The 24,683-nt window shown below is 39.8% G+C and overlaps 1 protein-coding gene across 3 annotated transcripts in view; it reads left to right on the forward strand.

Annotated features, from left to right (window-relative positions):
- The window catches only part of NR3C2 (nuclear receptor subfamily 3 group C member 2), a 226,345-nt gene extending 204,928 nt beyond the window's left edge, over positions 1–21,417 (forward strand). For 2 of the 3 annotated variants that reach the window (XM_026087509.1, XM_026087508.1), the window contains 3 exons: positions 2,346–2,476; positions 6,843–7,000; positions 17,649–21,417. In XM_026087509.1, the coding sequence (XP_025943294.1) occupies positions 2,346–2,476; positions 6,843–7,000; positions 17,649–17,804 (445 nt within the window). In that variant the 3' untranslated portion in view covers positions 17,805–21,417. The remainder of the gene's footprint in view (positions 1–2,345; positions 2,477–6,842; positions 7,001–17,648) is intronic. The other variant, XM_026087510.1, reaches the window with a different exon arrangement.
- Positions 21,418–24,683: the final 3,266 nt, after the last annotated feature.

A 24,683-nucleotide genomic window follows, 5' to 3' on the forward strand; every position in this document is an offset into this window, starting at 1 on the left:
GCATGTGTAGTTGTACAAATCCTTGCTTTATTCTGCAGGCCTCGTTCATATGATAGTCTGATCCACATTAGAAAGGGCCACTTTGTGTGTTAATAAGCACTCGACCAGAGTAAAATATGCAAGCTGAGTTTGTTCTTTGCAGCAGTGACTTTTGTGTTTGTCTTCAGAGCTTAGTAAAATCAGCAGTGGTTCTGTTCTTCTAAAAAGAAGGCCAAGTGGTATTTTAGTCAACGTTCAAAGCGTTCGAAGACTATTTTCTTCTATTCTTTTTCTTCCCTGTTGTCCATGATGCGTAATAAAAATAAACAAACATGGCTTTACTGCTACTATGGAAGAAAAAGCTGGAAGTTCTTAGTCTCAAGAAGAGGGTGGAGCTGGGAAGAGTGTAGAATCCATATAACAATGGGGAGTCCGTTATATTAGTATTAAAGAGGAAAATAAAACCTGCTCTGGCCATAGTGAAATAAAACACCAGGAAGATTACATAAGTCTTTGTTTGCACACAGTATGATTTTTCTCTTTCACCAGCCAATTTGTATATTTGAAAAGTCAGTTGCTTGGTTAAAATAATTAGCTGAACTTCATCTAGTTCCTCAATTATGTTAAAAATGTTTGAAGAAATATAGACAATTGTTGTTGAGCAATTAAAAAAAAAAAGTAGTGGTCACTGAACAATTATAACGCCTCGTCTAAATACCCACATATATATCGTACTTTCAAAGTGAGACAGGCGATTCTCAGCGACTCTTTGCTTTAACTCATGGTTTGGAATAGCATCTTTAGAAATATAGCAAAATCCTAATTAATTCAGTCTGGAACTAATGCAGGTTAGGTTAACCTGAGGTTGCTTAAGAAAAGAGCGTTAAGATCTGAAATGTATCGTAGCATATTTAAAGAAAAAGATGTAAACTGTGAATACAAATCATGTAACCTTATTATTTTATTAGGCGTCACACAAAAGCTTGTATTAATGAATAAGATTTTCATATTCATACTCCTTCATTCCAGACTATCACAGATGATGATTATGGAAAATCATACACAATTTTAAAATACGTTTTAGTGTTTTAGTATGAGACCATTGCAGCAATTTCACTAGTAATTCCCCATAGGAAGTCTGGTGTAGTATATTAACATGAACCTCAGTTACTGGAAAATAATTTCTCTTCATTTTTGTTGTTTGTACATGTTCATCCTTGGAGCTAAACCTGCTGTATTTTCAGGAAAAATAATCAGAGCCTTTGAAATGGAGGCTACTCGGGAGGCCTCTGTAAGTGCTGGCATGGCTGATGCACTAGTCATCCCAATGGTCTCTTGTAGCCCATCCACAGCATTAAAATTCAAACTTCTCAATGATATAAAGGCAGTAACATGAAGTTGTGCGTTTTATTTTATTTTATTAAACCACTTCCTCATTTTCCAGACCTGTCAGCTGTATTTTCACAGGACTGCAGTATATTTGGGATGAAAAGAGTCAAGATTTCTGCTGGCATGGTGCAAATTCCTGATGCCAGGCCTTTGCTGGCTCACTGACTAGCATGTCATGGGCAGCAGAATCCTTTGGTGTGCCATGAGCCCGAGTCTTCCCATTTTCTGTGGCTGCAGGCAGTGTTGGAGGCTTGTGCATGAGCTGTGGGTTGGGGTCCACTGCCCTGAATGGTCCCTGCTTTGTGTGTGCAACTGTCAGTGCTCCTTGGTCATCCAGTTCAGTTCATCTCTGCACCAGACACGTTCACCTGATTTTCTGCTGTACGTTGGCTGAGCTGGGATATTTCATTTAAAACGTGGACGTAGTGAATGTAGCTTCCCCTATTGCACCAGTTCTGACCTCTTTAGCAGGCTCATTTCCATGAGCCAGGGCAGAGCTGAACAAACACTGACAATCCAAACACTTCTAGAATGTTTTTGCTACTTCAGTAACATCTTCAATGTATAAAACTCAAATGAGATTTCTTTTTATTTCTGCTCTTTCAGGGGGTGGGTGGGGTTGGTCATTAATGTCATCTGTAGAGTGCCTGGTAGCTAAGTGAAATCAGCAGCCACTTCTGAATGACTTAAGCATTTAGAAGGGCTGTGCCCACAGTCCCCCAAAGCTAATTTGCAGTATTTTTTTCTACCAGGGGCAAGCTAGCTACATGGGGTTGGATGGACTCCAGCTTCATCTCGGTAGTCCCCAGCTCGTTACCTGATATGAATTTCAAGGCTGCAGTTTGTCTTACTGACCTCTGTGATGAGGGCTTGATTTCCAGTTCGCACCTCACTTTCCCAATGCTTGGGCTGCCACATGCGCTTTGTGTTCTCACATATTAATCCTCTGTTTTGGGTTTTCTTTTTCTTCTTTGCAGGGAACGGATGCGCCAGTCTGCTATGTTTGAACTGTGCCAGGGGATGCACCAGATCAGTCTGCAGTTTGTTCGCTTGCAGCTTAGCTTCGAGGAATACACTATAATGAAAGTTTTGCTGCTGTTAAGCACAGGTAAGTTAGATTCATAGTTACATGAGAATACTTGAAATTATTTCAACTCATGAAGAGGTGCAGTGAGTTTAACTAGTGTAACAAGAGAGCCAAACTGTCTCCAGCAGGGCCACAGGAAAAGCCTGTTTTTATGGTTTAGGATTTATCTGCAGATTTCTCTCTGTTAGCACAGGAACTGTCTTTGTAGTTTGAATGTGTCATATGTATTGGGAGGACAGGAGGGGCTGGGCAAGGGGCTTCGGCCCTACTCTCTGTATGTGAACTGCTAAGGTCAGCCACACATACCATGTGCCTGCATCCATGAAGCGGGGTGGCAACAGCTGTGTTATCTTGCACTGTGGGGATTTGGGAGAAATCCTGACTCAACACTCAGCCACCAGTTTGGGTGACTTAATGGCACCTTCAAGATCAAAAGATGTCCATTCCCCATACTGCAAGATGTGTACTTTTCCAATTGCCAAGTAAAATGAGAATGGTAAACCCTTTTACAGTGCTCTGGAAGTTTAATAAATGATAGTGCATGCTCTATTATTCTCGAGTGTCATGCTTTGTGGGTTTTTAGGATACAAAATTGCATCATGGTGTTCATCACAACAATGTGGAGTTATTAGCAGATGTCTTGATCTTCTCTTACTAAAAATATTCAAAAACTCCAGCCCCATTGTGATTGTATAAATACACAGACATTTTGTATGTGACTTTTCCACTTGTCTTAATGAAAAAGCCAATTACCCGTAAACAAACTTTCTTCTGTATAATCATTCTCTTTTTTGTGGGATTCACTCAGTGACATCATCACAAGATAACGCATCAGCTTGATTGGTGGGAATTTATGATGTCACTTCAGGGAATTCATCAGACAAGAATTCTCCCAGCACAATTAGGCCCTATGTGGTGCTGAGCAGGGAGAGGAGGAGCAGGAGATCAAAGGGGCCAGCTGCAGTTATTCTTGCTTTCACTTGCAAGCTATCAGCAGCCGGAAGCAAGCCTGAAGCTGCCGTAACCTGGGTCAGGGGCTGCTGTGGCTCATGCCGAATAGAGCATCTCCCAGTTTGGTGCCGAGCGGAGCTGAGCACACCCTTCAAGATCTCACTGTCTTCTCTCGACTGGGTTATTACCCCATCCTCTGCCCCAGCGAGCTGAGAGAAGACATGAATCGCAAGCGACTAATGTTAGTCTTGTTGGTGAGTGCAGTGCTGGAAGGCGCTCCTTGCTGAAACCACAGAGGACTCCAGAGCTGGCTGATGCAGCAACTGATTTAGATATCCAGGAGCCTCCTGAAATCACCAGCAGTGGTGTGGGCATGTGGTTTCAGGCAGGGTTAGATGCCTGCAAAGGGGTTTGTAGCATCCAGCAAAGCTGAGTGGCAGCCACTCCAGGTGAGGCGGTAGGACAGGCGCTTTCTCCCTGTCTGTCATGTCTTTTGTTCTGACCTCACCCCGTCCCACCCAGCCCACGGCTCTGTGGTTGAAGTGCCTGCCTTTGAAGGAGGACATGACAGTACAATTTCCATCCCTGCTGGAGGGGATTTGGATCCAGTAACAGAAACCTTCTCAGGCTGTAAGTTTTCTGGGCTCGGCTGTCTTGTTCCCCCCTCCCTCCCTGCCACTGAAACGTTCCAGTTTACCTGGAGCAATGGCACCATGGCAGGAGAGAGCTGGCATGGGCCAGGCAGCGCCCTTATGTCCCAGCCATCTGAGTGGCCGCCCAGGACGGGGAGGGTTTGACCCCCAGTTCCTCCTCCACCAAGCCAGTGAGTGTGATGGTGATGTGTGCCCAGGGGGTCTGGGGTGCTCCTGAGGGAAGGTTTTGGGTAAATGGGCTTCTTTGAAAGCGGTCGCCTCTCGTCTTCCCAGAAATGGCTAGCAGTTCTTAATGTCCATGTGCTCCGGGGCATTTAGCCCTCCAAATGATCTTGAGAACATGCACAGATTGGAGATATGGCTCTGCTGCTTTTTAATCGGCCCAATACGGGAAGAATCTTTTGAAAAAAAAACTAAAGGCATTTTAAAAATGTGGCATTATCTCTTTAAGATAGGTATTTATTATTCTGCCCTCTTGAGAATATTAACTAATGGCTTTAGTCATTATAAGAATCTGTTAGGTGAGATCAGCCTAGCCAGTTAACTTCAGCTGGCTGGTTCCATTTGAAATGCACACCGTGGTCACTAGAAAACCTACTAAAAATAGTTGTTTTGCGAGATCCAGGATATCTATGTAAAAGAGAGAAAGAAAGGAGAGCAAAAAGGAAATGAAGACAATAATAATACCCAGAAAATGTCATGTGAACAGCAGTAAACCTAATTTCTAATAATTGTACCTTGATACTACATTATGATAGAAAACATCAGGTTCGTTTTAATTTAAATTTTTTATTGAATCATGATGAGCAGAGTACAAGTTATTTTGAAACTTTCATGATGACCACATCAAGGAAGTTTCACTCCTTTTACATGTGGAAGAAACCACACATTACAACTCAATTGTTTTCTTGCTTTCCACAGACCATAGATTTTGGGAGCTTGCCAAAAGCGTTGCTGCATTTAATAAGTAAAATCAGAAACACTGGGCAAACCTCCAGAATTTCATGTTTTGCCTGAGTTCTCTTTATTTGTGGTCTTTCTTTCTTTTTGTCTTAATAATCTGGCTGGGATGATAGTATAATAATTTTCAGGCAGAGCAGTAAAATACATAGAAGTAGACAATGAAAAAATGGCTCTAACTCACAGTTTTAAGCAGCATTTAGGAATACAGGAATACAGACCTGTAAATATTAAAGAAACTGTAAAGCCCTTGCATTTTGTGTAAAGGCCATAGTATATTCCGGTGGCCTTGCTCATCTTGATTGGTGTCTCTATTTTCATTTGGCTTGGACTGTATTTGCAAATCTGTTTCAGACCATTTCTTCTTTCTGTCAACTGACTGATTGAAAGATTTGGAATTTAGAATTTCAAATGTAAATAGACAAGAGCAATGGCAATATTTACCAAGTGGTGGACAGGTTGGCACTGTTACCCTGTAGGATTTTTCTAAAGATTCTTCCTTGTGCCTCCCTATATAGCACTGGATAAGTCCTTGCTGGTCATGTAGTGGTAGAGCTCCTCCTTGTTTCCCGTTGCTAAATTGCTCTAGTAGTCAGCTAGAAGATACTGGTGCTCTTTCTTAACACTTCTCCACTTAAGCAATTTAGGTGGTTGTTACATGCTTTTTATGTGATTTCATGAGATAGAAGGCAGTTTTTAGGATTTCAAAGAGAACAGATCAACAAGACAATTTCTGTCAAGATGTTAAGTCAGAATAAGTGAAATTGGAAGGTCACCTTTTTCTTTTTTTTTTTTAAGTGACCTTCCATTTAGCTTACTTTGACTTAGCTTTCAGCTTTCTTAGAAAATAAACTCACTCCTGTACAGTGTAAAATTTTATTTTCCTTCTGTGGACTAGCATTAAGAGATGCAGAGTATATTTGATGGTTAAGCAGTATTTGACCAATCCAAGTATTAAAACATCAGAACATTTTGCATAATGTTGTTGGTAACCTCTTCAAGGGTTTCCTGGAGGCCTGATACACCACCTGTTTGGTGCAGAACCTATTAGAGTGAAAAGCTGTTTGCAGTCTGTAAAGAAACAGTATATTTGCTTGTGTAGTTACCCTTGCTGAAGTCAGCTACTGTAGAAAGTACCAAACCTATTTGTTTTTAGCCCATTTGTGAAATGATCCTTTTGGTAGATGAGGATTTAGGACATTAGAAATGTTTTTATTAAAGGCTGCAATTGTATGTCATGGTCAAACACTGGGTCAGGATTCCTGTTTGGAAAATAGTCTTCCATTTAATGCAGAATAATGGCTTTGTTTGTTCTAGGTGTCATGCAGATGCTTGCTAACATTCAAAAAAAATTTAGATGTTACTTGGTGATATAAAAACATGTAGCTTGCTCTTGCATTTCCACACATAACAGCTGTGATTCTGTACCTTCCCCTCCTTCCCCTAAGTGTGGGTAATCATTTAAAAATGATAAATCACGTCTTCAACTTCTAAAGAAATATTCTTGATCCATCTGCTATTTTTTGTGGTTGGGTCATGTTAAAAACAGTTTCAGTGTGAGGACTGCATGTATTGTATTTTGGAGATGTTATCTTGTCCTCTGCCTCAGCTAAACCTTTTGCAATCACAGATCTGGAGAGGATGCTTAAATCACTTGAAAATCTGTATGATGTTGTTGATTCCATACCAATGTCTGTAAAATAATGGACGTTATTTAAAGGTTTAATTCTTTCATCCATTAACTAGTGTAACTTTTAAGTATGCACATCAAAAGAATAAGCAATACAGTTAATATTAATATAAGACTGTCTTTTTAATGACAGTTCCCAAGGATGGTCTCAAAAGCCAAGCTGCATTTGAAGAAATGAGGGCAAATTACATTAAAGAACTAAAGAAGATGGTAACTAAATGTCCAAGTAACTCTGGGCAAAGCTGGCAGAGATTCTACCAACTGACTAAACTTCTTGACTCCATGCATGATGTAAGTATAACTCCTCAGGGAGTGCAGACAAGTTAAGCAAAAATCTCTCCATTAAGGTAAACCAGCAGTCTTTAATTGTGTTAACTCACAGGGAGAAAAAAAAAATCCTCATTTTTAAAGCAACATTTGAGAGAAGTTGTTAGCAGACAAATTTAAGGACAGCTGCCAACTAAAATAAGAAAATATGTCATTAAGGGCTGGGTTCTGCTGCCTTCTTCTTTTGTTAAATGGTAGTGTGTTCCTCCAGTGATCCTGTTAATGTCAGTATAGGTCAAAATTTGTGGGATTAGAGGCTATTTTACAGGAGAAATGGTATTAGACTCTGACCCTAAGCTAGACATAGTGCAGGTACGCCACGCGGAGCGCCCCCAAGTCGCTCCACAACAAAAGGTGCAGGATTCATGCGTCATGCATCTAATATGGTGATGTGCTGTAAGTGTTGAATTAATCTGGTCATCTTTTACAGCTGTGATTCTAATAATGATGACTTTAAAAGATATATTAAGACTTTGGAGCCATCTTTGGTATTTGAAGCTTTAATTGAGCTTTTCAAGTGTAAAATTCATTGAATTGTTAGGTTATTTCTACCTTCCTGTCTCGTTTCAGTGTGAGGTTTGTCTTTTATATGCATCTGGTGTGAGATGTGGTCATTGACTTGGGAAACTAAAAGTTTGGTCTTGAAACACCTGGGCTATTGGTGCCTCATCCTAGAGGGGCTCTGAGGGGTTGCGGCTGGTGTCTAGTGCATGGGACTAGCTTGAGATTTCAGAATGGGTGTCCATAGTGCCAAGCTGTTGAGCTGGGAACAACCCGGTCCTAGCTAATAAAGTGGTAAGTGCAGAAATATCCTTCTCCAGATCTTATGCATGTGGCTCTGAGCGGCTGCAGGGGTGTCTCCGTACGGGAAGCCCCCTGGAGCGCACCTATAGCCCTGGCACATGACTCCGCATTTTCTTTTCCAATGGGGCTAGAGGCAGCAGGACACTCCATCATCTCCCGCATCCCTCACCCCCTTCACGTCACGCTCCCCACACAGGCAGCCAGAGACCCCATGTTAGTGCCCTCCCCAGCATGAGGGATTTCCAGCATGCGTCTCCTGCCTCCAAGGGAGAGGTCCATGCGCTGGCCCACTGGCGAGGGTGGGCAGGCCCTGCACCGTCCGTTCTGCAGCTGTGCCGCTGTGTGGCACGTAGTGGGAGGCTGCTGGGGCCAGAGAGAGCTTTAACCACCGTTTGGGTAAAACAGAGGAGTCCGGTGAGCAGAGGCTGAAACCCGGTAGCATGCATGAATGGCCTCCCAGGAAAAACTGGTAAACTGTGCAGCAAAAAAACAAACTGTTCAACGCCATCTTAGGTGGGCAGAAAAGTAACTTTGCTTCAGGAAGAAACTACAGCACTTGCTTTCAGAGTCTGCATATAAATGTACTTCTTTGTACTCAACTTACATTTCATTTTTGTAGAGACAGTACAGTACAGTGCACTTCAGGTCAAAGCCGTATAAGAGCCTGAGGTCTGTTTACAGAATGTACATATGGAATTATTTTTCAAATATTGTTCTGTTGTTCATTAAAACATTGAAAATCTTAGTGGGAGGCAGAGAGAGTATTATTAGTACTGCAGTAATAGCTCATTCTTCAGAGATCAGGTTTCACTTGTTCTGTGCCAACAAAGGAAGTTGTAGTGTTTTAGCGGAAAGAAAAGGGGATGGGTGATAAAATCATGTGCAAGATATTCACATCTGAACCTCAACCTGCATTTATACAGTTTTCTAATCCTCTTCAAAATATGCAGTGTCTATGATTTGTTTTTTACGATGGATGTGTTTGTGTGCTAAAAGTGACCAGATGATAGAATCACACTTAGTAAGAATACTACAGCGTCTTATAAACATTTCCAAAACAGCACTGTTAACCACTGGGAGCTGAACTAACCAGAGGAAACACTCCTTCAGACTGCTCTGGTGTTTTATTTAATTTTTAATTAAGCTATTTTTACATTACCTTTGTGTTAATATAGTACTTTATAATACAGGACTTCTTAAAGAAAGTCCTGTTGTCAGCATTCTCCTTTAAAAAGACTAGTTGTCTACACAATAGTGCTTTCTTTCAGAGATGTTACTTGAGACTTGTTCAACAAAGGCACTTGTTTATTTTTCTCTTTAAAACTGATTTTTCGCTTTCAGTTTTTGAAATCTTATCAGAATAAATCTAGAGCAGTGGTAATACTAATGAGAACTGAGAATTACTCTTTTCCCCCCTCTACCTCTTAGTGCAGCATTTTTCAGTTTTATCAATGTAAATGCAAATTTTCTGCTAAAATCTTCAGTATAGGAGGAACACTTTTCAGCTGGCACCTCTGTATTTTTAACTTATTCCATATGATTTTAAAGGATCAGAATATATTTGGTGCTGAGTGGTCTAACTAGAGCTGAAGTCCCACGTTTATATGCTGCTGTAGCTACAGCATTGGCATTTACAGCACAAGCCCGAAGGGACTTGGGTTGAATTCATGCTTATTCAGTCCTCCTGCTGCCTCCAGCATTTTCGTCAGAGCAAAGCAGCGTCTCACCATTTGTGGAGTTCGCTTTACCTGGGTACAGCACTGCACAATAAGAGAATGCTGCTTCTTGGCACCTTAACACTTTAATCAGTCTTATTTTTAAATAGTCTTTCTGAGGACCTTGTGAAATAAAAGCATGTCTGAATATCAAATTACAGTCTGCTTGGCTTATATAACATGAGGAAGAAAAAAACCCAAACGATGGTTTTACATTGCTCAGTGTATTATGTCATTCATCCACACAGTGAACATATGTGCAGGTAGAAAAGTGCCGAGGTGAGGAAAACAGCAATTTTCAAGAAGGCCAGGTAGGCACTTAAATATTTGAAAAAATCAGCAACTTTCTTTAATGATCCATAAAGCCACCAAGCACAAAAAGCAAAAACGAAAAATAAGAGATCAAAGTCCATCCTGAGCAGACAGGCTAATAAACATGGTTTCACACACACGTGTGCACACACCTGCACTCAGCATTAAGAGCATTTCTGCAGACTGCTGTTTGCTTTATGTAGCACTCCCGTGCCCTGAAATGTGCCTTTCTTGCATGATGGGGCGTGCAAGCAGTGGTTTCTGATACGGTAGGCGCTAGCTGACGATGTCGGTCGGGTTATGCCGTGCGCCTTTCCTCTCCCGTGGCATGAGACGACAGAGATGAGCTGACTGGTGTCATTTCCTTGTTAGCGCATTGCAGCTCAGCCGTGCTTGTATAGCTGGATCCTAGCGCAGGGATCTTTGTGAGTGTTGTGGGCAACAACATAATCAATATCATTTCCTTCTCATAGGGATTTTATTTTGACTGTGGTGACAGGCCTGCTTTAATCATTTCATGAAGCAGCATTACGTGTTCAGAACTGTAGGGCAGCAAGGACAACTGATCTGTTTCCTTCACCCAAAATGTGAATGCTTCGCTCCTGTGCCCATGAATGGCCATGCACATTTCAGCAAGAGAGATAGACAGTATTTGGTTGTAGGTGAACTGTATTATGTGATCAGACAAATGGCATGCAGGAACATTAGAAACAGATGTATTACGCATGGTATCAAAAACTTCATTTGGATCCTCCTCAACATCTCCTGTTGGCTTTGGCAGGAAGGATTGTATCTTGCATGGCAAGCCTCATTTCATATGTAGAGTTTAGTGTATGGTCAGGCAGTCTGCAGAACAAAAGCTGAATTTGGTTTCAATCTGGCTGATACTAAACAGACTTTGAGTTAAGAGGGCTTTTGTTTTGATGCCATGACATTAAACCCTAATGTGAACCTCCCCTTGTCTTGGCAAGGCAGAGCACTGCACTGTCATTTGCTTGTTGATGTTTTCTGCCAAACAAAAATAAATTCTTTATGGCTCATGCTGCTGAATAATTAATTTTTTATGGTTCCTGAAGGGAATACTTTATAGCTGAGGTGGATCTTTCCATAGGCTGAAAGAGCCAGGATTACACTCGCTGAGAAAAGCTGACAAGGGGAAGAAGGGCACAGATCCTCAAGGGGTATGTTGCCTGGGCCCGCTACAGTACATGCAAATGTGCCTCTGCAGGTGCTTAGTCCCACAAATACGTAGCCACAGATGAGCTCCTCAGCTGTTGCCAACACCTTTGGGTGCATTTATTCCCGCTACTGGTTTGCCAGTGTTTTGTCCCACAGCTGATGAGCTGTTTGGAGCCTTGTTTAGTTCCAGTACCTAAATTCTCAAAGTAGGCATTTTCTCTGATTACGCAGAGGCTAGATCCAAGCCCTAATCCCTGTGTGGCCCCCACAGAAAACAAGAGCGATATAAGAGTGTGCGTACCTGTGTGTTGTGGTAGCTAATACGTGTCTGTTATGTGAGAAATGTATTCCCAGCTCCCTATGTAGTCTGAGGGTTGTCTTGCTCAGTTTCTCTTGGTTGGATCTTTTCTTCTATATGTTAGTAGATGTTTCTTGGGTGAGGACCAGAACTCCCCTCTTCTCAGCAGGAGAGCCTGGGGGAGACTTGCCCAGAATTTATGCTGGCTGAGGGCTCAGGGCACATCAGCGGTGCACGGTACTGCAGTTTGAACGCTTCTGCCGAGTGCACAAAATGAGTTTGACTCAGGTTTCTCCGCATCCTGTCAAGGCGTTAAGCACTAGACTAGTTGCGAGTGCTGTGGTTTCCCTGTACATATGTTTATGAAGAAAAAAAAAAAAGGTATCTCCTAATCAGAAAAAAGCACCTGCCTGGGCAGAACCAGGTTCCATGTTTGCTCAGGTTAGGTACTTCGAGTGCCTAACCCCTACACCTAGGTGGATTCAGAGGCTTCCTTCCTTGGACTTTCCCCCTGTGTTTTATGTGAAGCTTTACTTGTTGGGTTAAGAGTTCAAGATTTTATAAGGAACAGAGCAAGCAGAAATTAGCCACTGTGACACCGGGGTACATACAGACCTCTAAGAATCAGAGTGGCTAAATGAATCATCTCAAAGTGGAATACTTTACCTCCTGAGCCCTCAGAGTAATAATTAATTTACATTTCAGACTGGGGGAGAAGAGTAATATAGGTTTTAATGGAGTAGCAAGACCTGTCTGGCAATGTTTTTCCTTAACCTTGTCAATCCTAAAACATGAGTTTTGCATCCACTGCTTGAAGGGGGAAATGTGGAAGATTGCAGTGGTCTCAGATTCAGCAAGGGCTCTTAGCCGCCCCGGGGAAGGAGACTGGCTGGCTCGGCTTGGTGCTTGTTCCTTACCAGGGCAGTAGGCTCCTGCTCCTGCTCAGTTTGAAACATGCAGGTTTTTGAAAGCAAGAAGTAAAATACTGCTGCTCAGCTGACTGACAGCAGCTTGTCCTTTCAGGGAGCCTGGCTCAATACAGTAAGCCTTCGAGGCTGTGCCCTTGCATAGTTTGGAGCTGTAAGATTGTCTACCCATGCACACGGTTGTTTGGTAGAAAAAGGCAGGTGTGCATTTCTGAAAGGGAAAAGTGAAGGTTTCTGGAGTGGCGTCTTTGTATGAGAACACTGAGACTTTATCAGTAATAACTAGCTAATAATAGCAAGAAGTTACTCAGCATTGTGTTGTTACTCAACTATTGTCTTAATTGCTATATCAGTAGGCTTAATCACAAAGATACTCCTGATACATGTTAGAGAAGTGACTGTAGACTTCCATACCACAGTCAGAGATTGCTAGAGATTTTGTAGTCAGAAAGCGAATTTGGCACAGAAATATGCATCCTTGCAAATGAGGCAGTTTTTACTGTTTCTGAAAATTCAAGGGCATGGTGAGATTCCCAAACTAAAATCTAATTTTTGTGTTGCTGTAAAACTACTGCAAGTACTTGAGGGTTGTTATAACTGTGTTAACTTCAGGGACTTCATTGAAGGATACATTTTTCTGATTTTAAAGAACTGTATGGTGAAAAAGTCCATTTCATAGAAATCCCACCCTAATAACAGAGTGTTATTGTTTAGTACTGCTGTTTCTCAGAGGCATTTAAAACAGCATACAAATGCAAAGATTGAAAAAGTACAGATCTCAGAATTACAAAGACCACTGTAGCCTTAAAAGCATTTAAATGCAGCCCACTAGAGTAGTGATGAGAGAATGATTAATAATTAATGACAGAAGTGATAAAGGGTTATAGCTAACAGCTGATAATCTTGCCTCCAGAAGAGCTGCCATGTCTTACTGTCACCCAGCTGATGTGGAAGTAAGAATTCAGACCTTTGTGTCTGGATCCTGGCATCAGAGTTAATGTTAATTCATTTAGTGGTATTTGTCTCCCCAAAAGAGGTCATGGAGTTTCGGTCCCACCTACATACAAAGCCAGTTTTTACTGCCATCTCCACAGTGAGCTGAACAACTACCTAATCCAGCTGTAGGAAGGATGTCCTGGTTGCGCGCATCCTGAAGAAGTGGGAATTATTGTAGTGGTGGCCTTCCCTGCGCTGTCTGTGCTCAGCTAAGCTGTAACGCTTCAAGAGTGTTTCAGTAACTACAACAATCAGAGATTGTAAAAGTAAGTTTCTAGTCACTATGGCACGATTTGTGAAAATGGTGGTGCTTTCATTCACACTGCTTAATTATAGTGTTGCCTTTCACACGCTGTATTAAAGATGCTGTCAGCATTTCCAGTATGAACTCCCAGAAGTAGAGGGTAGGAACCGTTAGATAAAATGTAGGTATGAATTCTTAAACACTGATTTTACAGTCCTTTGAAGAAGAAAAACCAGCAGTATATTTGATACAGAAAGATCGTAAGCCAAATGGAGAGGTGCTAGATAGCTTGCATTATCTTACTGAGTTAGAGACCGTTTGCAACCTATGGTGTGTCAATTGCTATGACTGTGATGACAGAGCCTACATATTATGAAAGCAAGCAGATCTTTCATTTGCTAGCTTATTGGAAAGGGAACTTCTCTTTTAAAGCAAAAGACTAGCTAAATTATTTACTTGTTATAAATCAAAACTGCACCAAAAAAATGCTGTTTGGGTCACAGGGGCAGATACTCAAATGTCAAAATTAACATCACCTATGGAACCTGAATTTTTCATCCCTTCAGTGCATCTTCATGCCAAGGTTCCCAGACAGGGCAGGGAAGAACGATCTATTAACAAGCACGCAGAAGAGCACTGCTTGTTGCTTAATTCTCAGTCTTCCTTCTCCCAGTAGTTACTATTTCTACAGCCTTCTCTAGCTGACCTTATAGTATTGTTTACATTTTAGTACCTCTGAGCTGGCCTTTGCTTCTCCTACATTAATCTTTTTTTTAAGTAGTGCTAGAAATACCTCCCCAACCCCCAAACCTGTAAAGCTTTTAAGGCTACAGTTTAAAAGTTTCTGACCATAGTCCAGTGTTCCTTGTTAAACATAGGGTGTGCTTCAACTCTGAGTTCTTAATACTGTTGTTTTGTTAAAGTAGTTATTACTAAATATGTTAAAATTGATAACTGCTTAAGAAAAGGTAACAGAAATTATAAAGTTACCACAAATAAGAAGGTCAATTCATACAAGGCCAAAAATTTTAGAGGGCTAAATAGGTGTAAAATACATTATCGTTAAGGTTCCAAAACCATGTATCACATGATAGGAAGTTCTAGATTTTTTTTTTAATTGCTGGGTGAACTTAACCTTTGCTCCTCTATAGCGATACTTGTAATGGGCATGTGTCACGACAGTATCCATGATCACATCTTGTGCTTTACCTATGGGACTGCTGCATTTATTGTATAGCATGGATTATGCTGTCTTCATGAATGTTAGTCAGTATTCTTCATTTCTCCCTTATTCCACATATTCATCAGCTCTCTCTCTGTATATATACTGAATACTACTAAAAGCTTCCTATGAAGGCAGAATTAATAGTTTCCTCATAGGCTTTTCTGGGATACCTACTGCATTGCTTCAAAGGCCTCACCAAAAAATTAGCTGTGCAAAAGTCAGTGTATTGAGGCAGGAGTTAGCTTGAATTTCAGAGAAAGTGAGGCAGCAGCACAGAAGGGCTGGGTGGGCAAATCCTGACAGGGCCCACCCCAGCCCCATCGCTTACCTTCAGTGATGTCAAACTACTCATGTTCACGTTTAGGAAAAGCAGGACACTTAGCAGGTCACAACCAARGTGGCGTTATGCTGTGAGGCCTCATTTTGTTTGCTTAAGTGCTGGGCGGAGAGCGTGTAGTGGATGTGTACCGTGAGGCAGTTGCCTTCGTTCTTCCTCTTTTGTTTTTGTGTACGTTTGGAACATTTTCTGCATACAGTATAGACAGAAACAGCTTCCTTTTAATGGCTATACGTGTTTAAAATGAACATCAGCATTTTTTTTCCTTAAAAACAAAATTATGTCTATGCTACTTATTTAGCATGCATCTCTATGTAATTAATCAGCACTGCCTGGTGACGTGCTAGATCATCAGGAACGAACAACGCGCTAGCAGACACACTCCTGCAGGGCTCAGAAGCAGAACTAGGCATGTGTTGAAGTGATCCCAGCACTTCCTGCACATTGTTTATAAATTCTTAATGTATTTTCAAGAACACCTGTGAAAATACTGACAATAAATCATCCATTACACAAGGAGATAGTCTGTCGTTGCCTGTGCTATCTTGCAATTTTTTTCCAGCCTTGCAGAGATACACTTTTACCTACTATATCTTTAACCAGGACTTTGTTGGGGAGTTCAACTCCTCATTTAAGAAATGATACAACAGACTTGTATTTGATAAACCTACACAAGCAGAAATGGTTTAAGTGCTCTGTAAAGACGGAAGGTAGCAAAATTAAGCAGGACATAAAATTTGACTTTCTAAATAACACAGGCTCTACTATTTCTTCAGTGAAGTAGCACCAGGCAATCATTTGGTGAGCTGTGGTGGAAAATAATAATGCTAAGCGAAACCTAGGCACCTGCCATTCACTAGTGCCTCAGAGGTTGACTTCCTTGCTTCTCAAATGACTTGCACTGCATTTTGCTAAAGGAAAGATTACAATGGCTCCAACATATTGTAAGTCACACCAAACAAAAAACTATTTTTGAAATGACATTGTCATCTTTTTAAAGATCATAAACAAGTATTTCTTGACTGTAACAAAACACTATGTAAAACTAACACAGCAAAAGCTTGCATACACGTAGGCTGAGCTGTGAGATTGCTTTGCCATGTTTTATTATTAAATTAGAAAAATAATCCCCTGAGCAGTGAGGCTGAACAAGGTCCTCTGGCCTTCAGAATTCTCTTGCTCTTACAGCGTGTTTGTTTTACAGCAAAGATAAGCTGCAGTTTGCAATTTTGTGTGGAGAAAATAGCACCAGACAGATGAAAAAATTAAAATGTGCAAAAGCCAAAGTTAATGTTTACTTCTTGCAGTGTGATTAAGGTTCTCATAATGCATAGTCCAAAATGAGGAGCTGTAACTTATAAAAATGACAATGAGAAGAACAAAATTTGAGACAAGGTAGAAGTTGGAGTAAATTTATTGGTGTTTTTAAGATATATGGTATTTTTTTTTCCCCACACGTAAAACAGCTGATGGTACCGGTAGGCCATTTACTGTTCTGACTTACATTCCTCTTTGAAGGAATGCGAGTTTGGTGAGAGTGCCTTTATTAGGATTACTAAATAGCTGTCAGGTGCCATTTGGGAAAACTTTGATATGGTTTGATCTGTGACAACTTTTGCCACCTGAAATAAGCCAAAGGACTGCCAGTGCTAAGTATAAGGTGCAGTTTTGTTCTGCTGGCAGTCATGCATTAATAGATAGCTYCATACTTGTGGTGTTAAAGTTTCCTTCTTGGTCACTGAGGGACTACTCAGAAATTTTTATCTTTAAAATTCTCTTATACTCCAGGCTTCGCCTCAGCATTGTACTTCATAGATTGGGAGAAAGCATGAGTGTGCTGTTAGCCCTCAACACAACAATGGAGAACTTGCTCAAGTGTCTTAAAAAGAAATACTTCTCTAAATACTGCCTCTGTAGTTGGATGGGTAGTAATAAGAAAGAGAGAGAGAGAGAGTGAGAGTGTGTGTGTGTATAAAAAACTTTATATATGACTAGAAATGTTATAGTTTTATCACATGAACAAATTCGTATGACTGTGATGCTATAAAACCCACAATGCTACAGTGTGACACCATATTCATTCTGTTAAGCCTATATCATTAGTTGCTCTGGCAGCTTTAAGTTGTGGCCTCTGCAGAGTGCACTGAAGTTAACCAAATAATCTGATTTAATGAGCATGTATCCAGCTGAAATTTAGGGATATAATAATGTATGGCAGATTTTTTTCCTTGTGCAGAAGGCTTTATTTTCATTGACTTTACCTATACTTTTCATGGTGGCCCATTGACTGTTAGTGAAAGGAAAAGCAATTACGCTGAAAAATCAAATCTGTGATATCTTGGTTTCTCCTCATTATCTGATTTGTAACTGGTTAGGTAGCACTTTGGAATTTGAGTTCTTTGGTTTGAGTTCTGATTTTTAACCCTTGTAATGGACTACCAAGTTAGAGTAAGATATCATTTCTTAGTACTATCCATTATTATATGTTATGTTTTACTATTATATATTTTATTACAAGCCATTGTATGCAGAATTCTGTGCATTTTTCCTAAGAACTGTTTCTTTCTGTATTTCAGCTTGTTAGTGACTTGTTGGAATTCTGTTTCTACACCTTCCGAGAGTCTCAGGCACTGAAAGTAGAGTTTCCAGCCATGCTGGTGGAAATCATCAGTGACCAGCTACCAAAGGTGGAATCTGGGAATGCCAAGCCCCTGTACTTTCACAGGAAGTGATAGAAAATGTCTTAAATGGAAGAACTTTGCCTTAAGTTTCCCTGTGTTATTCCACACCCATGAAGGACCCAAGAAACCATATTTTAAACATGCTATTTACACTTGTTCAGCAGTCTCTGAATAGTCTAAAATCATGTGAAAGGTTTGGGGAATGGAAGACAGTTGACCTGGATTTGGCAAGACCTAGATGTTTGGAAATTACCCCTTTACCCTAAAACATTTAGAAAACGTTCCTGATCCTCTGGATGAAAAGCCATATCTAGTCAATAACTCTTTGATTTTGATATTTTAACAGATGGAGTTTTAAATATGCCATGTAGTTTCTGGTATTGTTTGCTTGTTTTAAAAGGGTTCAAGAACTAATAAGAACTTTTTAAAGCTTACCCTTGGTTTGCACATAAAACGTAAAGTCAATATGGGGCATTAATATTCTTTTCTTGTAAAAAAAGAAAAACAAACAAAAACTATATATACATACACACACACACGAACACACACACACACACACACACAACCCTAATGTGTAAAGTAATAACAGAACATTTGGTGTGGAATACTCTGTTATCCCCACCTGTGGCATTTGTTATCCCATATTATCCCATCATAGCTGATATACACTGTGTTAAGTAAGTGTCCATTTACTATTTAATTAAGGAGGATAAAATGTGAAAACAAATGCCCTGGTATCAATTTATAGTATCTATTGTGCTGGCTTTACAAATAATTTTTTGCAGTCTTTTGCTGTACTGTACATTGCTGTATGTATAAATTGTGAAGGACCTGAAATAAGGTGTAAGGAACTTTTGTAAATGAGACAAAAATCTTTAATGGTTAATAGGATGAATGGGAAAGTATTTTTGAAAGAACTCTATTTTGCTGGAGACTATTTAAGTACTATCTTTGTCTAAACAAACAAGGTAATTTTTTTGTAAAGTGAAATGTTCTGCATGCATAATGAACCGTTTACAGTGTATTTAAGAAAGGGAAAGCTGTGCCTTTTTTAGCATCATATCTAATTTACCATCCTACAGTATCTGTTGTAAATAACCACACTTAACCTTTTTCAGTTTTATTTAAGCCTTTCTCTTTTCCTCTATATTTTTCTCCCTTTTGTCTCGCGCTTGCAAGTGTATGTGACTTGAGCACATCTTAGAAATCCTGCTTCATATTTCTGTAGGAAACTACATTATGTTGTGTTTGCCACTTTACAGAGGTTTCATTTAACAAGACAAATTACAGTATCCCCAAAGCTTTTGCCAGCTTAATGATATAGAGAGTTCTTGCCCTCTATTCCCTCCCTCTCTCTCTCTCTCTCTCAGGGGAATAAGGGTGACTAAGACACTGAATGATTTTTCTTTTTTTATTAAGGTTTCCCAAATTGTTTGTTTCTCCTTTGATTACTGAATACATACAACATCTTAAAAGGTCAGATTATTATTTCAGATTGGCCATTTCTGATTATGATGAAGGGAACATGCAGATCATTCCAGTAAGTATACTGAACAGATTTGTACTGCTGAGGAGCGATGGTAAGGTACCGATAAGGGCAGATTAGCTGAGTAGAATTTTTAGTGATAAACTCAAAACATGTTTAATTTTGTAAGAATTTTTGTAATAACCAGAATACATCTGAAAAAACAAGTGTTCACACTACAAGTTCAACTCAGTTGGTCTGATTTTGTCTCAAGAATGTATTCTCTAGAGTAAACTGCAAAGAAAAACTTTTTGAGGTGATTTTCACTGTTTCACAATTTATAAGCAAATACAGAATTTTGGGGTAGAATAGAGGACAGGTGAACTTTTCTGAGGCTCACTGTTGCTACCATATGCTAATTTAAATAGAATGGTTTTTCAGAGTCCTAATCCATAGTGTTCTCTCTGGGTGACACTGATATTTTTGAGCTATAGTTGTCTCTTGACCAGTCAGAATGTAGCATTTCTTTTAAATGGTGGTCTAATAAAAATTATGTACCCTTTCTGATTCAAAATTTTGAAGTGTGCTTTGGTACACTTAAGACAGTCAGTGCTACTTGTCTTTTTAAATGACACCTGCCTTATGCAATGGGTAATCTGTAAAGACTGTATTCAGAGAGGGGTTTTTTATATATAAATATATACATACATATATTATTTGCATTTTGGAAGTCTAATTCATAGGCAGATCTTCAAATACTGTTCTGCACAGCAATATGAAAGCCAAACTTCCAACATGAGATACACAGCATGCAGACTGGTTGTTTACAGTAAAGGAATAGTCACACATCCATCCTTTCATTTACCCTTTTTTTTTTTTTTAAGTCTAAAATAGAAAATTTCAAAGCCAGGTTTTGGACGAATACAGTCTGCAGCAGCTTTTTATATTAACAAAGTTACTGCCTCCTTTCCTGTCTCAAAGTACTTTGCTTGATTAAAATAGCAAAGCCATATTCTACACTTCACTGTTAAATGCCTGTCCCAGTCCAAATTGTTGTCTGTTTGCTCTTATTTTGTACCTTATTACTTTTAATCTTGGTTTGGTACAATTCATAATTCACAGAAACGTCATATAATTAAACACACTAAATTAGTTTTAAAAAGCAATTTATATCTTTATGCAAAAACGTATGTCTGTCTTTGCAAAACAACTGTAAGCAGATTATAATAAATCCTTTACTTTAATCACCTGTTGTTTATGAAACCATTCATTGATTATTATTTTTTGGTAGAGATCATTGAAGTAATAGATAAAATTGGATATAGATGTTGTAAGAGGCAGTATTCTCTTATCAAGGACACTTAAGCAGAATAGCCATCACTTTTTTTTATCTAAACCTGTACAGCAAAAAAAAACAAAAAACAAAAAACTAGTTTTTAGCTACCAAAAGTTATATTATTTTGAATTTGTTTAGAATGAAATAGGCATTTGTCTCCTGCAAAATACAAGACAAACTAAAAACATCTTTTAAAAGTGGGCTTCTGTTCATTGAGATAAATTATTTTGTTGTAAGAAAGAATGGGGATATACAGCAAGAGCATTGTATACACAGTTAAAAATGTAAAATAGTGTTAATGTACTGCAGTGGGTATTTCAGGAATACTACACAGTGTGCAACTGAAGAGTTGCACAAAATAAAATAGACTAAAGTTTGCAATATCAAAATCTTATTAAAAAGATACTTTACAATCAATAATGCAAAAAGCTAATTCACAGGGTGGTGTTTTTCACTGACTTGTTTAAACATTTATGAAATTAAACAATTCTACAGTTAATGCACTTTTAATTGTTTATTAAAGATTTGACTTTTTCTTTTTTTAGAGCAATGTTTTCAGCTGGAGGTCAATGACTTGATAAAATAGACAGCAGTTCTGAGGCCAGGAAGCTCAGAGAAATGTTTAAGAATTCTTGGAGTTTAACTAGATTCCTGGATGAAAAATAAAAGCAGCCAGCAGTATGGTGTAAACAGTAAAATCTATGCATAATGATGCATTTATAATTAGGGGTTTGCTTCTGTATGTTTAAAGCTTTTTAAATAAATAGAAAATATTGTTTGGTCTTTATGTTAATGTCTGCAAGTACCTATTTTTTTTATATAAATTGTACAAATATACATGAATTAAACTGGTTTGATTGCAAGTATTTCTTGCACTTTAATCTCAGCTAGCTGCTGGTGCAGTGATTTCCTTAGAAACAAGCTTCTATGCATTTCCAAACAATATTAGACAACATAAAATAACTAACAATATAGCATCTTCCTACATCTCAAAATTTGTTTGGTGTTTACCAACCTATTCATTTAGCTTATCGATGCACATATAATGGGCTTTAGCCAGAGAGCAGCTGCTCACCCTGCAGTGTAAGAAATGCCTTGGAGAGTTTGCTTCACTTACTTACTCTGGACAACTGTTTTCCAAATGAAGTGCTGACACTATTACACACGTGCACACACACACACAAACACACACACACAGAATATCCTACTCGAAGAGAAAAAAAACAGCAATCATCTTCAATATCCTCACGTTTGCCTTCCAGTTTCACTTCATCTAGCRTTGTGAGACCTACTGAGCAAGGTTAGAATTTCTCTCATGGACATATAGATTGTCTTTTTTACATACACAACATTTCTCAAGGCAACAAATCAAACTGCCTTCTCAGAGTCAGGTCTTTTTCAATTATATTAACAAAAAGTTAGCTAAAAGGGAAAGACAATTCTTGCTGTGCTTGTTCGTTCTGTGCACTGTCGCAGACGGTTGCTGCAGAGTGCTGCATGAAGCTGTGTCTGTCGTGCAAGACCCCCATTTAACTGCAATTTGTTTTTTACTAACAAGTTACACAAACTTTTATTTCCAAAAAAATCTTGTGTCTGCTTTCTGTTAGCTGAACTGTCAGGAAAGAATATAGAGGATCAGCAGTGTTAAGAAAAACTTCCAATATACTTAGAAGGCAACGTATCTGTCATCCGCTGTTCTAATAATGAGAAAATGCTTTCACTACTTAAAAACAACATGGAACTTGCAATCTGACCTCAAGCTGGGGCACTGCTTTGTTTCAGGTATCTCCACAGAGTGGAAGTTTGTGCTGAGTATGCAGTAAGGCAGAGAATAGTAAAAATGCCCTTCCATTTTAAAGATTTTGCTAGGTTAAAACATGCCATACTTTACTTTAAAAAAGATGCTTTAATTATAGATACCAATAGGATGAAGTTTATGTGGTGCTTACTGGTCATTACTGCAAGTGCAGAACAGGGCACACTGTTGGACTCCTATGCAGAAAACTATGTCCAAGGCCTAAAAGGTGAAACTTCAGTGAAGACTGTCAATTAAAACTTGCTTAGCACCGGTGCATTTGCAGCTTACGTGTGCCCTCTGTCAACAAGGGATAGATTTTTTTCAATTGCAAACCAGGCAGAATTGTGCACTGGGCTAAGAGAAATGGAACAAGGACCAGTGCATTGAGCAGGGCAAATTTCTCCGAGTCTTTTCCATGATGCAGTTACAGAAGCTCAGCTAACAAAAGCTATAAGCAATGTAGCGGGAATACTTATTTTCATTACAGGGCAGAGAACATGTCAATGAGATCTGTCTTTCACTCTAGTGAAAGACAGGGCATCAGAAGGAAACCTGTCATGCAGATCAGGGAGGACCCTCATTAACAATACGCAGCAGCCTGAAAAACCCAAGGGGAAACAATAAAGTGAAAATGTTGCCTGGCCAAGGAGTGGAGCCAAGCACTATCCCGTGGCTGACACCACATACTGCAAATTCCTACTGCTCCAAAACAGTCAGGAGGCTCGACTTTTCCATTCACTGTCTGGCAAATGCACCAAGACCTTAATCCCCAGGGTGAGGGGGTCACCCAGTGACCACCCACATGGCCAGGGGCTGGGGGGGGGGGGGCAGAACTGTACCTAAAGGTTCAGCCACAACCGTACCCACAGTTGTGAAACAACAACAACAGGTCGCCAGTCAGTAAACCAGCTGGGAGGTCTGAGCTAGCCCAGAAATCACTGAGAGTGACAATGCCTGCTGGCAGGCTAGAAGAAAAAACCCTTAGCTGGCTTTCTCCATAACTGATTTCATATCCTTCCTACTTCAAGTTAACATTGCATTATTCTGCCTTCCCAAATCTACCAAACCATAGGAAAGCGAGACAAGAAGGGGAGACAAACACTAAGGCCCAACATCAGAAGAGAGAACAAGAATGTCAAAGGACTGGGGGAGGGGGGGGGGGGGTGTTTGGCTTAAAAAAAAAAAAAAGCATCCTTTAATCTCTACGTTCAAATCTCTGCTTTCAAGTACGAGGGCATCATTTACAGGACTATTTAACAGTGAGAAGGAAGAATGCGATGGGGCATGGCTACTCAGCTGCGCAAGTCTGTACTCAGCGTAAGTATGAACATGATTGGGCTGACATGGAAAACCTTATGCCATGTAGTAACTACCACAGCTAAATTCTTAAGAGGCAGTGTGGTTAACCTGAAAGCCAGATCAGATCTGGCTCAGCTTGCACCACTGCTTTTAAACAAAATCTGGGACGTGAGAAAGTTTGAATTAGTATTACCTCTGCTCAGTGTATCATTTCTCAGTAGAAGCGTTTTCTTCTTCTTCTGTGGGTTCCACATGGCTCCAGAAGTAACAGGAATCTCAAAACATTTCACCTAAAGGCAGTCAGGGTCACAGGACTGGGTTGAAGAGACACTGAAAAAAAGTCTCTTATTCTTTCTCTATGTATCTGCCTTTTTAAACGACTTCACTTAAAAAAAAAAGTTGCAAGTGAAACAGCACAAGAGCCAAGAATGACACTGAGCATTTTGGAAGGCAGCAGCCAGACCAGCATCAAACATGCACAGTGCATTTTACAGAAAAGCAAAACAGAAGTGACTTACAAAGCTTCAAGTTATCCCAGCTTCGCTAACTGATGGGCCAGCATACCTACCTGCCACACCTACCACGCTAATAAAAAAGATTTACATTATCCCTGTTTTTTCAAACAACATTTTCACCAACTGGTAGCCACGAAAACAGAATGTGGCCACAAAAACAACATTCTGCCTTCAAATAACCCTCTTTTAGCCCACAGATTAGTTCATACAGCTGTAGTCTCAGGCGACCCGGTACTTAGCTTTGCACAATATGCTGCTTAGACATCTGACCAAAACTGAGCGAGCAAACCTGCAGTCTGTTGCTCTGCTATTGGTGTAGCTATTTCCTTAATACTGTGTAAAGGAGCAACTTACTTAAAGAGCTTGATCTCCTTTACAGAAGTCCAAAAGTAATCTTCCGTGCTGGGGTCACTTAGCGCGTATGCCAAGACAGCATTGCCTCAAAGCTGTATAGCAGAGTCACCCGCTCAGATCCAGCAAGAACACACCAAACCAGACTCCTCCCAGCTATGAGGTT

Source organism: Apteryx rowi, unplaced genomic scaffold (genome assembly GCF_003343035.1).
Source record: "Apteryx rowi isolate R43461 unplaced genomic scaffold, aptRow1 scaffold_72, whole genome shotgun sequence".
In the NCBI taxonomy this organism is placed as follows: Eukaryota; Metazoa; Chordata; class Aves; order Apterygiformes; family Apterygidae; genus Apteryx; species Apteryx rowi.